The 14,953-nt window shown below is 54.9% G+C and overlaps 1 protein-coding gene across 4 annotated transcripts in view; it reads right to left on the bottom strand.

Annotated features, from left to right (window-relative positions):
• ATP10A (ATPase phospholipid transporting 10A (putative)) overlaps positions 1-14,388 on the bottom strand; it is a 96,678-nt gene extending 82,290 nt beyond the window's left edge. For all 4 annotated transcript variants that reach the window (XM_053913254.2, XM_053913256.2, XM_053913255.2 and 1 more), the window contains exon 1: positions 13,790-14,388. In XM_053913254.2, the coding sequence (XP_053769229.1) occupies positions 13,790-14,235 (446 nt within the window). In that variant the 5' untranslated portion in view covers positions 14,236-14,388. The remainder of the gene's footprint in view (positions 1-13,789) is intronic.
• Between the last annotated feature and the right edge of the window lie 565 nt (positions 14,389-14,953).

Genomic DNA, 14,953 nt, shown 5'->3' with positions numbered 1-14,953 from the left:
TTACTGTAACAAATTCTGCCTGCTGATGTTGCCTCGGAGGCAGGCTGGCGTTGTTCACGGACACAGTGTCTCTCCCGAAGGGCGTTTTCCAGGGAACACTGCGGGCGGGCAGCTCCTCGCAGGGGAAGGCCCCACAGCTGGGAATTCTCTGGATGTTCAGTGGGCAGAGATGAGTAAGTCAAGCTTTCACAGAGTTCATTTTTTTAAATTTTATTTTTAGTTTATGACTCTAGAGAGAGGAAAGGAGGGAAAAAGAGAGGGAGAGGAACATCTATCTACTGGTTGCTTTTGGTACTTCTGTAGGCACCGCTGCCTGGGGACCGGACCGGAAACCGAGGCATGTGCCCTAATAGGGAATCAAACCGGCGACCTTTTGGTTTGCAGGATGATGCCCAACCAACTGAGCCACACTGGCTGCGGCTCACAGAGTTGAAATGACCGGTGTTGATCTAACAACAGTCTCAAAGTTCTTGGCAATCAGTTAGTGTCTTCAAGTATATTTCCCCCCAAATTCTGTATGGATTAATGTACTATGTTTTCTGAGTTTCTCCTTATCCACAAACTCTAACTGAGCTCCAGTGATGGGCCAGGCATGGTGACAGGCATGGGAAGATGTCACCCAAAAACAGGACACAGTGTCTGCACTCACAGAGGCTCCCGTGGGCACCACCTCACTGCCCGCTCTGGGGGAAACATCTAGAAAACATGCATTGGCATGGATTTCTGAAGAGCCACGTAACCTTCTTTTGTTAGTAACTCACTATTCAGCATCAAAGTGGAATCCTAAGAAAGAAAGAAGGAAAGAAAGAAAGGAAGGAAGGAAGGAAGGAAGGAAGAAGAGGGAAGGAGGGAAGGAGGGAAAGAGGGAAGGAAGGAGGGAAAGAGGGAAGGAAGGAGGGAAAGAAGGAAGGAAGGAGAGAAGGGAGGGAAGGAAGGAAGAGGGAAGAACAGGGAAGGAAGAGGGAAGGAAGAAGGAAGGAAGGAAGAGAAGGAAGGAAGAGAAGGAAGGAAGGAAGGAGGAGGGGAGGAAGGAAGGAAGGACAACATCCCACAAAACTCACGTCCACCTGGAGCCTCGGCGCCTGACCTTATTTGGAAACGGGTCTTTGCAGATATTAGCCGAGCTAAGTTGAGGTCATGCTGGACCAGCTGCGGCTACCCAAGGCCAGATGGCCGGGGCAGTTCCTTCTGACCGGCGCTCCTGAGAGCGGCGTGAAAGACCCCTTTGCCCAGCCTCGGGGTCGACCAGAAGGCCTGTCCATGGCATAGCACCTGCCCCGCAGGATGGCCCCTTTCTGGAAGTGCGTGCCCCGTCCAGGTCTGGCTTCCCCGCTTCCCCGAGCTTCAGCAGGAATTGGTGTGACCTGATCCAGACTTCACTGGGACAGAAACTGGGAAAGTTCAGTTTTTCAGTGTGCCATCAACACACTCTAAAGTACAGTCCTTATTACTCAGCAGTGAGCCCCTTGGCGGCCTGAGGCTTTAGGACGTGGTCACCCTCGTCTCGGTCGCCTGCCTGCACGGCACAGGCACGAGACACAGGCAGCGGACAGACACCCTGCACGTGCTCCTGGAGCCAGAGCGAATGAAGTGCCCGGGACTGTCGGAGCCAAAGGAGCCGGGCAGCAAACACGCCAGACGTTCTTCAAGGAGATGCGGTGACAAGCCATAGCCCTGGCACGGCCACTCTTGGCTGGAACCTCCCCAGCCATGCTGCTCGTGTGAACGGCCAGGGAGCCCATGTGCAGTCCAGCATCCGGGGCGCTGCCTCTGGGCCTGGCCCCTGCCTGCCCGTGACCCCACCCTCTCCAGCACGTGTCACCAAACCAATTACTGTGTGTCAGAACTCAGCTGAACATCAAGTTTTGATTTTCTGCCTCCTCAAACTCGTTCCGCATCGTCGTCCCTCGCCGCTTTTTAAAAAATTAATTCATTTTTTAAATCAAAGTATAGCTGGCATACAGTGTTAGTTTCAGGGGGGCAACACAGTGATTTGACATTAAATGCCTTCTGAGGTGACTTAGGGTGGTGACCATATCCTTTGCTTTTATTAGGGACACGTCCCTTTGTGAGTTCAGGCTCCTGGTCACACAGCTGCCTGTGGCATTCCCGGAAAGTTTGTTCCCTAGAGTGAGCGGGAAAGGGCGGGCATGAGTCCAGGTACCAGTTCAGTTCTAGAAGCAGCCCCTCCTTAGGGTGAACCATCCGTGTATCTTAAAAAAGCTGTTTTTAATTCATTGATTTTTAGAGAGAGGAAGAGAGAGAGAGAAACACTGATTTGTTGTTCCACTTATTTTTGATACATTCATTGGTTGTTTCTTGTATGTGCTGTGACCGGGGATCGAACCCTCAACCTTGGAGTATTGGGATGATGCTCTAAACAATGGAGCTACCCAGCCAGGGCAGCTGTCAGTGTATTTTCAGAAGCCTTTCCCACTGAACACTGTCCCACCTTCCCACAGGGTCGGGAGACACCTGCCTTGTCTCGTGGGAGTGACTATCTCTGACCCCAGGCTTGTTTATTTAGAAACATTCTGGAACACTGCAGTATTTCTCTACAGTATCCATTTCTTGTAATGGGTTAAAAATGCATCTTTACTGAGGTGTCAGCTATGACGTAACAGTGCACTTTGATGCAATCCCCACTCTTTCTAGAAGACTGTGGCTGTCTTTCGGGATCCAGTCACAGTCCCGATTTCAGAGGCAAAGGCCGGGGCACTCCCAGGGTTCAGAGGAGGACAGGAACACACTCCAGGGCATGCGCTCAGTGCGTCCCTTTCGACTGCAACCACCTGAATCCCTCATAAGATGCAGGCACATTAAAATAAAATACGGGTGGGCATTGCCAGGCATTAACTTACGCTAAGAGCCCCAAGCCTTTTGAATATCCCTTCTAACCAGAGGACCAAGTCTCCTTAAAGTCAGGCCTGCAATAAGATCGTGTGTTTGTCCTTAAATGCAGTGATTCACACAGTTTATACGCCAAGGGCCACACCCATACCACAAGTTTCCCAAGCACATCATTGGTGCCGAAACGGGGAAGCCTCGGAGGCTCTGTCTCCCCAGAAAAATGAAGGTGCGTCTTTTCTCCCAGGCTTACCGGCGGGGGCCGTTTGACAGAGAGTCCTGCCGGGGTGGGTGGGGGGCACAGCCAGGCTCCCTCCTCAGACCGGGGTCCTGGCAGCCCCCTCCCCATTGCCCAGGCGCCACACACATTGATGTTCTGTGACCCCCTTGCTTATTTAATAATGACGGTACTGCATAACAGAAGTGAGTTTTTTTTTACTTTTCATTTTGAAATAATGATAGATTCACAGGAAGTTGCCAAGACATGTAAGGGAGGTGCCAGGCGCCCTCCACCGAGCCTCCATCCCCGTGAATATCCGGCAGAGCCTGTGGGCAACATCACGCACGTACACACATATGCACACGCACACACACGCGGCTCTTTTAGACATCTCTGAACGAATGCTCTTCTCTCAACCCCCCTCCCTCAGCCTCCCGGATCCCCATCCCTTCAGAGCTCACCCAGGACGCAGAATAGAAAAGGTCCTTTGTGGAAATTCAAGGGGAGCTCACCCCCAAAATAAGGCCACGTGCGTGGCCACCCAACGGGAAACCCTAACATTTGAGCCATTTGGGTAAATCACACCACGCCCACGGCTATCACCACAGATCCCATGCCGCATCCTAGAAGCTATTTCTCAAAGCTCTTGCTGGTGGATACAAGAAACTCGGAATTCCAGAACGCCCAACAGGCAAGCACTGTCGGGAAGGGCCGGCGTCCCTGGCTCTGTCCCCTCCTCCCATGGTCTCCGGGCCCAGTTCTGCGGTGTGTGCCTAAGACGACAACATCACCCTCTCCCAACGGGGTGAAAGCCCCATCACCCTGGAAACTTCTGTGGCCCTGGCTGGGTGGCTCAGTTGGTCAGAGTGTCATCCCAACATGCCAAGGTGGCGGGTTCGATTCCCCGTCACAGCACATACAAGAATCAACCAATGAATGCATCAATAAGTGGAACAACAGACGGGTATTTCTCTCTCTCTCACTCAACCAATCAATCAACCTCTGTCGCAGTCCATCAAGCAGAGCTGACACATTCCTGGACTATCCCACCCAATGACAGGGAGGAGCCCAAACATCAGCAACAAACGGCGAGACGTCCCCAAGCGCACAGGAACTGAACTGCCTTGGTCGTACGCTTCGATAATGCTTATTATTCCCCGCTGGCCCTCTGTCATTCCATAGCAATTTGAACGTTTTCAAAACAAGGGGCGAGACAAGAGTCTGTCATTCCATGGAAACGACCTTGAGATAAGGAGACTTGGGATTCTCGCCGCCTCCCACCCAGCTGGGCCAGCTGGACCCTCTACAAAAGCGCAGCCTCGTCAATAGCAACCTCAAGTTCACACAAGACACAGACAAAAGGCACGTTCAGGGGTCTTCCGAACCAAAGATCCGCTCCAGGGGCATGAAGTTCGAAGAGATGTTTTTCGACCTGAGCTCACATTCCTGATATACTCACTTTGAGGATGTCTTATTTTTAATGAAACTTAAGTTCTCGGGTAATCAGAAGGAAATAGGTAACAATTTCTGTGTTCCTGAAAGCTTTTAAAATGCAGAGTGAAAACCAGCCTCTTCCCATGGGACCTTCAGCTTCACACAGTGAGAATGACGGAGTAATTTCAGTGGCTCTGGGGCACAGGGGCTGTCCCAGCTGTCCGGTACACGGCCCTGGGGTGATGAGGGCAAGGACAGTGGCCCTGGGTGTGGGAGCCCGATAAAGGGGCATTTGGGGGTGAGGGCTCTGGGTTGGCTGGTAAGCACGTGACAGGTACACTCACAGGTGAGGCCTTTACTATCTCTAGGAAGTAGCTAGTCCTGGGAGGGGACATCTGTCCACGGTCAGCAGGGCCCTGGGTGTCCAAGCAACACAGACAAGAAAAAGATGAGGTTGGCACAGGACCGACGGTGCCAGAGCAGATTTAAGATGTCACCGTGTGCGCTGGTTGGGGACAGGGCCAAGAGTCACACACAGCTCCCTAGCTGGTCCACATGCCCTTCTCCTGGCCCCACAGGCGGGTGGTGGCACAGGGAAGGAATCCCCGTAAAGTCCCATGAGGCAATTCACAGAGCAATCAGCAGGATGGGAAACAGCCGGATGTACCAAGGTTGTGGGTTCGATCCCCGGTCAGGGCACGTACAAGAAGCAACCAAGGAATGAAGGAATCATGGAACAACAAACCGATGTTTCTCTCTCCCTCTCTCTAAAAATCAATATAACAATTTCCGCCCCGCTCCCACTTCTCAGCCCCGTGACTGCTTCAGGGCCCAGCCACAGCGCGCTCACCACGGGGTGACAGACGGCTGGCCACCTAATTTCAGCATGAAAAATCAAACTTCCCATTGCACTTCAAAGCCACGATTTTCTTTCCAAAATCGTGCACGCAACATGTGACAGCAGAAGCCACCATGCCAGGGACGCACCAGGAAAAGGCACACGCATCAGACTGGACTGTCACCTGTCATGGCCACAGGAATCAAACGGGAAAAGGAGGGCGATGACGCCAGGCACAGTGTGAATGAACGTCACCGCCTAGGTTTCTACCAACGCATCACGATCTGCAAGCCCTTCCTGGTAAGTGTTCAGGCGGTTTAACAAACGCACTCTTTCTCAGGGAGTCCACAAATGCCTCGTGTGTTTGAAGACGGCTGAATGCAGAGGGAAGCTGGTGGCCCTTGCTTGTCTGAAACGAACCACGTGGATTTGCGTGTAACCGTGGCTCGTTTGCTCAGGGAGGGGCAGATCTGAGGGCGTCCCGAGAGCCACAAGCTGCTTCCTCCTCCTGTCTTCCTGGGTTGATCTGTGGAACGTGCTGTTTTCTGAGGCAACCGATGGATGTTTCTCTCTGACATCGACATTTCTCTCCCTCTCTTTCTCCCTCCCTTCCCCTCTCTCTAAAAATAACTAAATCTTAAAAAAAAAAAAAAAAAAAAGAAAACCAAACACTTTACTTTTTTTTTTAAATAGCAGTTGATAAGTGAAATTGAGAATTCCAAAGACACCACGACATGGGTCAATGAATTAAACTCACTTGACGCTTAAAAACAAGGTTATTTGCCAAATCCACCTGGATTTATAAAATACACCAACGCTGCTTTCGAATAAACAAACAGTGCCTTAGTTTTACCATTTCCCTAGAGTGCTTTTCTAGTGATGAGTCACCTAAGGGTATCTTTGGCTTATCAGGGGTTTGCAAACTTAGCGATGGGATGTTTTCCCTATTTCGAAACTGCGTTTCAAAGACCGTCTCTTAACCCATAGTCAAGGGACACAGGCCCAGTGACAGAAATGGCTTTGCTTCAGGTGGAAGTAGGACTTCCTTGGCGTAGCAATATTAAGAAACATTTTGACCAAAAGATGGTAGCAACCATAGCAGAAACAGACATAATAACGAGCGCGGCGCACCTGGTCAGACCCCTGCTGGCCTGGCTGGCTCTGCTCCGCCTTTCTGCGCATCGTGTCAACCTCAGAAGCTGCTGTCCTCCCTCCTGCTCCAATGAGGGGACAGGGCTGAGGACCGCCGCCGCCTGCCCGGCATCCAGCCTCACCGAGAGGTTTCGGTGGTCTCGGAGTCACTTCGAATGAGCAGAGGACTTCGTTATTACCTAACGAAAATAGGTCGGTAGGCAAAGTGGTTCAAAATCCAGGGTCCCTGGTGGGAAAATAACCAGAGGGTATGCCAGGGGCTATGTATACAAACTGTATTCTGGGAACATGCAAAACGATCCTGGAACGCCAAGCTGGGAGGAGTCTACAACAGCAGAAATCAAAATAGCCTCTCCGTCTGCCCCCTTTGAGTTCTTTCGATGCACTATATATAGCAAGAGAAGCCCCCTACAAACAAGTGCGTGGGGGTCCCCTGTGGGGGAAACTCAACAAGAAGCCGGGCCACCCCACGGCGAAGGGCACGGAGCCCCTTCTCAAAATCCCCAAGTCGGGAAGTCCGGAAACGTGGGTAAGCTTTGACTTTAAATGGACTTCCAAAAAGCGCTTTTCAATGAGGGCCTTGGGGACAGGGCAGTTCTTCATGGGGACTGTCCAGGTCCAGAGCAGGTCCAGGCCATCACCGAACACTTGGTGGCTGGCCAGGAGCATCAAGGACCATGAAGACCAGCAGTTGCTGTGATGACTCTGTGTCCCGCCTGCAGGCAGGCCCCCACCACCTAGGACACGCCTGCCCCTTCCAGGAGAGACGCCACCTGTGGAAGCAGGATTTCCACAGCAAACGGCCACCGGGTGAGAACCCAGCTAGACCCCCGCGTGGTGACAGGCACGCTGGGCCTCGAAGGTCACAGAAAGTGATGAAGGAGCGGCATTACAAACAGCTAGGTTTCTGATCCAATCCAGAATTGGGCGAAGGACCTCAGTAGACGTTTTTCAAAGAACATATGAATGAAAAGATGCTGAACATCGCTAATCAGCAAGCAGGGAGTCAAAACCACAATGAGGTGCCATGGCACGCCTGTGGGGATGGCCACCATCCAAAAGACAAGAGGTGACAGGCTTTGGGGAGGACGTGGGGAAAGGAAACGGCAGTCCCTGTTGATGGGACAGTATAGGGGTTTCTCCAGACATTAAAAATAGAGCGACCCCGTGGTCCAGCGGTCCCACCTCTGGGTATCTGTCCAAAGGAAACTAAAATGCTCAAAGACACGTCCGCACCCCCGTGCTTATTGCAGCTTTATTTACAATAGCCGAGACATGTGAGCAACTCCATCCGCTCCATGTGAGCAAGCCAGGTGAGCAACTCCATCTGCTGATGGACGAGTGATGTGTCTGTTTCACATGATTTCACATGATATATTAATATTCTGCAATGGAATATTACTCAGCCATACAGAAGAAAAGACCCTGCCATTGGTGACAAAATGTGTGCCTCTACGAGGCCTGATGCTAAGTGAAATAAGTCAGACAGTAAATGATACACTGTATGATGTCACTTATGCGGTATCGACCAAAAAAACCCAAAAAACCCCCAGAAAAACAGAGAAGATTTGTGATTACCACAGGTAGATGGGTCGCGGAACTAGATAACAGCAGTCAAAGGGGACAAACTTCCGGCTGTAAGATAAATAAGACCTGGGGCCCCGGCTGGTGTGGCTCAGCAGGCTGAGTGCCAGCCTGTGAACCGAAGGGTCGTCGGTTCGATTCCCAGTCAGGGCATATGCCTGGGTTTCGAGCCAGGTCCCCAGTAGGGGGCATGTGAGAGGCAACCACACATTGATGTTTCTCTCCCTCTTTGCCTCCCGCCCTTCCCCTCTCTCTAAAAATAAATAAATAAAATCTTTTAAAAAAGCCAAATAAGTCCTGGGGACATCCTATATGACATGGCGACCGGATCAAACAGGGCTGTGTGGTATTTGCTCATGGTTGGAGGAGAGGAAACCCTAAAAGTCCTCATCACAAAGAAAAAACCTTTTCTCATACCTAAAGGCACAAGGGAAATGAGAACATCTTTTGAGATGAATGCAATTTTAAATGTTTGAATTAAAAAATGAAGCCTAGTGCTCTTGGTGGGCATGGGAGTGGGGGTGAAGCAGTGGTGGGGACCAGCAGAAGGAAAACTACGAAGGTGGGGTCAGAGCAGAACACCACCGGGTCCAGTCCGGCACCGCCGGCTCCTGACAGGCAGGCGGCGGGGTGTGGAAGCCTCCAATTCCTCATCTGTGAAATGGGGACGTGAGAATGAACGGGCTGTTGGGGAGTTAAGACAGAATGGAACATATACAATGCTTGGCTCACACCGGCAATAAAAACAACAGCCCGGCCCTGGCTGGGTGGCTCTGTTGGTCGGAGCATCGTCCTGTGCAACAAAAGGTTGCGGGTTCGATTCCCAGTCGGGGTGCAAGCAAGGGTTGAGGGTTCAGTCCCTGGTCAGGGCATGTACGGGAGGCAACCCACCGATGTTTCTCTCTCACATCAATGTTTCTCTCTCTCTCTCTCTCTCCCTCCCTTCCTCTGTCTAAAATCAATAAACATATCCTTGGGTGAGGATTAAAAACAAAGAAACCAAAAAAAAAAAAAAAAAAAAAAAGCTAGCCCCAGGCCTACCTTCAGAGGGCAATCAAGTGTTTAGGAAGAAAAAGATTCTTTTGCTACAGCTGCACCCCGTGGGCCAAGTCATACAAGTCACATGACAGGTATCAAAAACCAATTATTTCCAAAAACCACGTGAATGGCAATACCCCAGGCCCGGCACACCCAAGGACCTATCTGGTCCCTGCGTGTCCCCATGTCTCAGGTCCTGTCCTGATGTCTTTGTGTGCAAGTCCTTTAGTCCCAGAGACACAGAGACGCCAAGCCTCCCGCTGGAAGGCGCGCTGCTGCTGGCCGGAGGGACCCAGGGCTCTCCAGCAAAGGGAGGGCAGGCGGGAGAGGAGAGCAGAGATAGGAACAGACCTCAAAAGGGGAACTTTGTTGGGTCTCATTTCAGGCTCTTCTGGGAATAAAGGAAAAAAAAAAAAACAACACCCACGAAGCTCAGGGCAATCCAGCAGGTTGGAGCGATAACCCCGGGGAGCCTGGGAAACAAACTGAGAATCACAGGAAGGGGCAGGGACGAGAAGGACAGTCACTCCAAGATAAGCAGGACAGCGCCCCAGACGGCCTGTTTTCCCCAAAGGTGATGAAGGGCACAAGGTGCCACACTCGCATCCACATCTGGAGCCCAGAAGGTCAAGGGCAAAGTCACTGCGGGTTACTTCACAAACAAACGCTATTGTCCCCATACTCTCGGGGGCACTGAAAGATAGGTGTCAACATGAAGCTCCTGAAGCCAAAGGGAAAACATCACACAGCAATGCAGGCGGGGCTTGGGACAGAGGGAGCAGGCAGGCGGGGGCACAAGGATGCTGGCCACTCTTGGGGCCACGGGATCAAGGCCAGGAGGGGTGTGTGGACCTGGGCCCAGCAATTGCTTAACAAGTTAGGAAACTGAGGCAGGGGCTTGTGCAGGGTCCCCACTGGGCAGGCCTGGGCCCAGCCCCCCTCAGCCCGGGGCACTTCCAAGAGGCTGCCTGCTTCTGGGCACAGAGGCAGGTTTGCTGGTTTACGGGTTCCCGGCTAGCCCCTGAGGTTAAAGAGGCGCAAGATGGTGCTCTCCGTGACGCACGTCCCCCCAGTTCTTCATCGATGTCCTCCGGTGACTGTTCTCCACTTTCCCACCACCAGAGCCACCCTGTTCCTGTCCCTCTCCTCTTCCAGCCTCATCAGCCTTGGGCCAGCGGTCACTCGCTGCTCATCCACCCTGCCGGCCTGATCCCCCGGAGGCTGCAGCCTATCAGTCAAGGGAGGTCCCAGCCCCCCCACAACAGAAACCTGAGCCCCATCCCCCTCAACCCCCTGCCTGGGAGCATCAGGAGGGCTGGGGGTGGGTGGGATCCGACTCAGATGCCCCCTTTTTTTCCACCTGTGGCCCGTGGGGAGGTGGCTTCTCCCACCAGCCTTTCCCAGGAGGTCCACGTGACCAAAAAGGGCTTCCCCACCTGCCCCACAGGCTACACCACAGCCGAGGGACACTCAGGCTGACCCCCCCCCCCACCAGGTGGGGGACGCAGGCTGGACCTGACCCCCCAGGATCACTCACGGTGCTCTCTCCCCCGACTGGGCAGGGCTCAGAGAACCTTCCTAAACATAGGCCGTGGAAATAGAAGGCAGCTTCTCGAACCCCCGGGTGCGAATGAAGCCGAGATGTAGACACCAGCTCCCACCGCCAGAGGTTCAGCGGCAGGGCCGCAGGTGGGGCCTGGAGAGGCCGAATCTCTAGCCAGCTGGACGGGGGATTCCCACGGAGAGGGGACCCAAAGCCCACACAGATCAGAAACACCATGTCAGGCTACAGTGGCATAAACAGTCACTGCCTGGGAGAAGCCACCATGCAGAGATGGTGTCAGTGGCCAAGGCTGCCCCAGCCAAAGGGCGCTCTCATCTGCGCGTCCCCCGGCTTTGACGGAACAGCCCACTGTATGCCCACCAAGGCAATGGCATGACACAGAATAGACACTGACTGTTTGCAACCGGGCTTCCCACGGTCTCTGTCCACATCCTCCCTGGTCTTCCGCCTCATGCCCTCGTCTGCAAAGGCTCTCCTCCCTGCATCCTGCAACCAGGGGCTGGCCAGGGCTCCCTGCAGACACACCCCACGGTGCAGTCAGTCCCCAAGGTAAGCTCCTCGAGACACCTAGCTTCCTCATTTCCATCTCTGTGGCCTGGCTCCGTGACAACTAGCTCAGGGCACCGAGCCACCGGGCAGGGTCTGGGAGGCAGCTACAAGCGGCCTGGCCTGCCACAGGTACACAAGTCACTTGTTGTCCCTAGAGGACAGGGCAGGGCTCAGACACCGTCTCCTAGAGCCCAGCCCTGAACACACCACCGAAGTCAGACTTTCTGGGCCTGGAGGAGTTTGACTTGGCTTCTGGGAAGGGATGACCGGCCCCCAGATGGTCTTTCTCTCCCCCTTTGTCACTTAGGCAGACACGCCCACGGACCCAGCCCAGGGAGAAGGCTGTCTCTCCCTGGGAAAGCATCTGAGGAATTTGACTTGGAAGTTGGGAGGTGTCAGGAGCTCCTGAAAGCACCCTTAGTCCTGAATACCTGCCCCGAGGGTTGTTTGGACCCTTGGAGAACCCAGGTCGGGTCAGAGCGGGAAGGAGAGATGCTGGGCAGGTGTGGTCCCACAGGAAGATGAAGCTTTCAAAGCCTCAGGAAGACTTTCAAGGTCACAGAATCAAGACAACTACCCTGGGTCCCCGTTCTCAGGTTTCCCACCGGCGTGTGTGGGGAGTGACAGCTGCCATAAGGGTCAAAGACACACTGGTTCGAAAGCGCTTTGTCAAGTGAAAGAAAATGAAGTGTATTTCCTGAGGCCCCAGTCTTTGTAAAAGGAGGCCACGGGAGCGGCTGGCTGGGTGGTAACAGGAAGTGGTACATGTGTGAAGACTGAAACCTGGGTGCAGAAGGCACACACCCAGCTGCCTGGAGTCCCTGCCCCGGGGGACACTGAGGACGTTTGTGTTAGGGGGGTCCCCCCTCCCTTCTTGGCTTCACGCGTCTGGTGAACAGCAGCCAGGAAATCCCACAGCCCTGTCCAGCCACGTCATGTATGCTGACTACCTGGGCGCCCCGACTACTCCAGGCAGGAGCTGCCGGAGAAGCAGCACCTGGGTGTGAATCAAAGATTCCGACTCCTGGGCCCAGTCTCCGAAGAGCCAGGTCAGAACCCTTGGGGATGGAGCCTGACACTTGTCAGTTTTAACAAGCCTCTCCAGTGAGTCTTAGAGAAACTGGAGAAGCACCAGCGCAGGAATATCGGAAAAGCTGTGCAGCTCGGAAGACCTGGTTCAAATTCCAGGCCCGCTCCCCAGCAGCTGTGTGGCCTTGGGAAGCTACAGAACCTCTCTGAGCCTCTGTTTGCACATGAAGCCCACGTGGCATGGCTAGGAGGGCTGGAGGTACTCAAAGGCAGGAAGAGATATTCATGGTCTTCATTTCCAATCAGGGGTGTCCCACCTGCAGCCCGTGGGCCGCATGCAGCCCAGCAAGGCTGTGAATGCGGCCCAACACAAAATTGTACATTTACTTAAAACATGACTTTTGTGATTATGTGTTGCATGTATTTCATGGGTGGCCCCAAGACAAGTCTTCTTCTTCCATGGTGGCCCAGAGACACCAAAAGGTTGGATACCGCTGCAAGCTATGCTAGTAGGCATGAACAACTGCGACCCCCATCTTTTGGAGTGGAGGGTACAGTCTGACACAGAGAATGCAAGGGACTTCCTAGAGCCCCTTCGCACATGAGGGAGGTGACAAAACTCACGTCCTCCACCTTGGAGGTTCCTATCAGCTGATACACCAGGACTCAAGCCAAGTAACCAGGAGGGAGATGCGGCTGAGCTTTGCAGGGAGGCTAAGACCACGCCCTTCCCTGAGGGGCATGGCCTGCAGGTGGGCTCCTGAACGGACCTGCAGCCAAGTGGCTCCTTTCAGGTGGGAATAAAGGAAAAAGGGACAGCGGGCCTCCTGGACAGGCCTCTGGGGAGGTGCAGGCAGAGAGGAGGGGTAATGCTCCCTGGTACTAACCATGGGCATGACGCACCAATCTTCTAGAGCCTCAGTCTTTCCATCTGGAAACGAGTTAAGGCAAAGAAAATCAAAGAACCAACTCTGGGCTGAGGCCTGTGAGGCGATCGGCTCACAGCTCAGGTCGGGGCGCAGATGCCGCTGTGACAACCCCTGCCCTGTACCCAGCGTGTGCCCCGCAGCAGAACCTGGTGGCACTTTCACTCTGCTGTCCTGAAATGAGATGCCACCGAAGATTGAGGCTTACATTCCTGCGTTGGTTGTTACAGTTATTAAACGCCCTGGTCCACGGAGTCTGGCCAAAGAGAGGCAGGAACTTTCAGGCCAGGGCGCCTGGGAATACATTTCTCTCCTTTTTACTTATAAGGCGGGAGCGGCTGAGGGTGAGAACGCCCAGCAGCCCTGGATTCCAGCCTTGGGGTCATTCTGGCTCAGAGGCGAGGTCTGAGTGACAATTCGGGTCAGGGGACCCCGTGCGCCCCAGCATCAAAAGATTCCTGCTCCTCATCCCTGAGCGCACAGGGGCCTCCGGCGCCGCAACATTCTCTCAGTCCCGCCGGCCCCTCGAAGCCAGACACTCTGTCCAGAGTCCAGCCACTCTCCTGGCCACCCCCACCCAGGGCCCCCTGCCCGGCCCACCGGCTCACCTGCTGAAGACGAGGCAGCCCAGGTGGTTGATCTCGTGGTCGGAGCGGTGGCGGCTGTAGTCCTCCCACAGGTCCTTGAAGGCCGTGACCGCCAGGATGAAGAGCACTGGTGCCAGCGCCAGGCCGGGCTGGAAGGCGTTCACCGCCGGCACGAAGTTGAGCAGCGCGATGAACACGAAGTACACGTTGGCCAGGCGGTGGAACTGCTCGAACAGGTTTTTGGGCAGGAAGGACAGCAGCGTGTACTTGGTGGTCTTGAGCCGGTTGTCGGCCACGTGTCGCGCGCCCTTGGCCGCGCCCGCCGCGGGGTCCTCGGCGCCCGGGGGTGGCAGCAGGTTGGAGCGCACCGTGCGCGTCCTGCCCTCCCGGCGCCGCCGCCGCCGCCGCCGCCGCCGCCGCCTGCCCGGGGGCGCGGGCTCCTCGGCCGCCGCCGGCTCCCGCTCCATGGCCGCGTGTCGCCGCGCCCCTCTCCTCCGCCGCTCGCGCCCGCCCGCGCCAGCCTCCTAGGTGATCATCGCCCGCGGCCGGGGCGCGGCGGCGCGGGTTCCACGCCTGCAGGACGCACGGAGACGACGGTCAGCGCGCCCCGCCCGGCCCATGGCCAGTCCGCCCCCCGCCCCCCCGCCCCACCGCTCGAGGCCGCTTCCGCCGCTCGCCCGCCCCGCCCCGCGGGACGCGGGAAGCACAAAGAGCCCGGCAGCAAACTTGAGAGCGGCTCAGTTTCGTTTCCCAGTGCGCGCCAATGTGGCTGCACGCGGACCCCGGCCGGAGAGGGGGCGCTGCAGAGGGTCGGAGACCAGGCTCCTCCCGGGCAGCCCGGCTTCCTGGACGGGCGCGAGCTGGGGACCCCGGGTTAGGAGCCCCCTCCTGGAATCAGCCAGAACGGGAATCCGAATGACTCACGCATACCTTCTCTACCCAGGCCATCTGCTCCGGGGACACCCCCAGCGGGCGCCGTGCCCCGCCTTCCCTCTACTCCCCTCCCTACCCCTGCCTCGCCTCCGCCTGCTTGAAGATTCACTTTTTGGATGAAGTAGACTTTTTCCTTCCCATAAGCATGCCGCCTTCCTTACTTCTCCAAATACGATTTTTTTTTTTTTTAAGGGAAGAGTGTGTAGCTGTGGCAAAGGCGGCCTCTCTTCCTGTCGGGTAAACTTTGAGGGA

Source organism: Desmodus rotundus, chromosome 10 (assembly GCF_022682495.2).
Source record: "Desmodus rotundus isolate HL8 chromosome 10, HLdesRot8A.1, whole genome shotgun sequence".
Classification (NCBI taxonomy): domain Eukaryota; kingdom Metazoa; phylum Chordata; class Mammalia; order Chiroptera; family Phyllostomidae; genus Desmodus; species Desmodus rotundus.
Note: the sequence above shows the minus strand (reverse complement) of the source record. Positions and strands in the feature narration are given on the sequence as shown.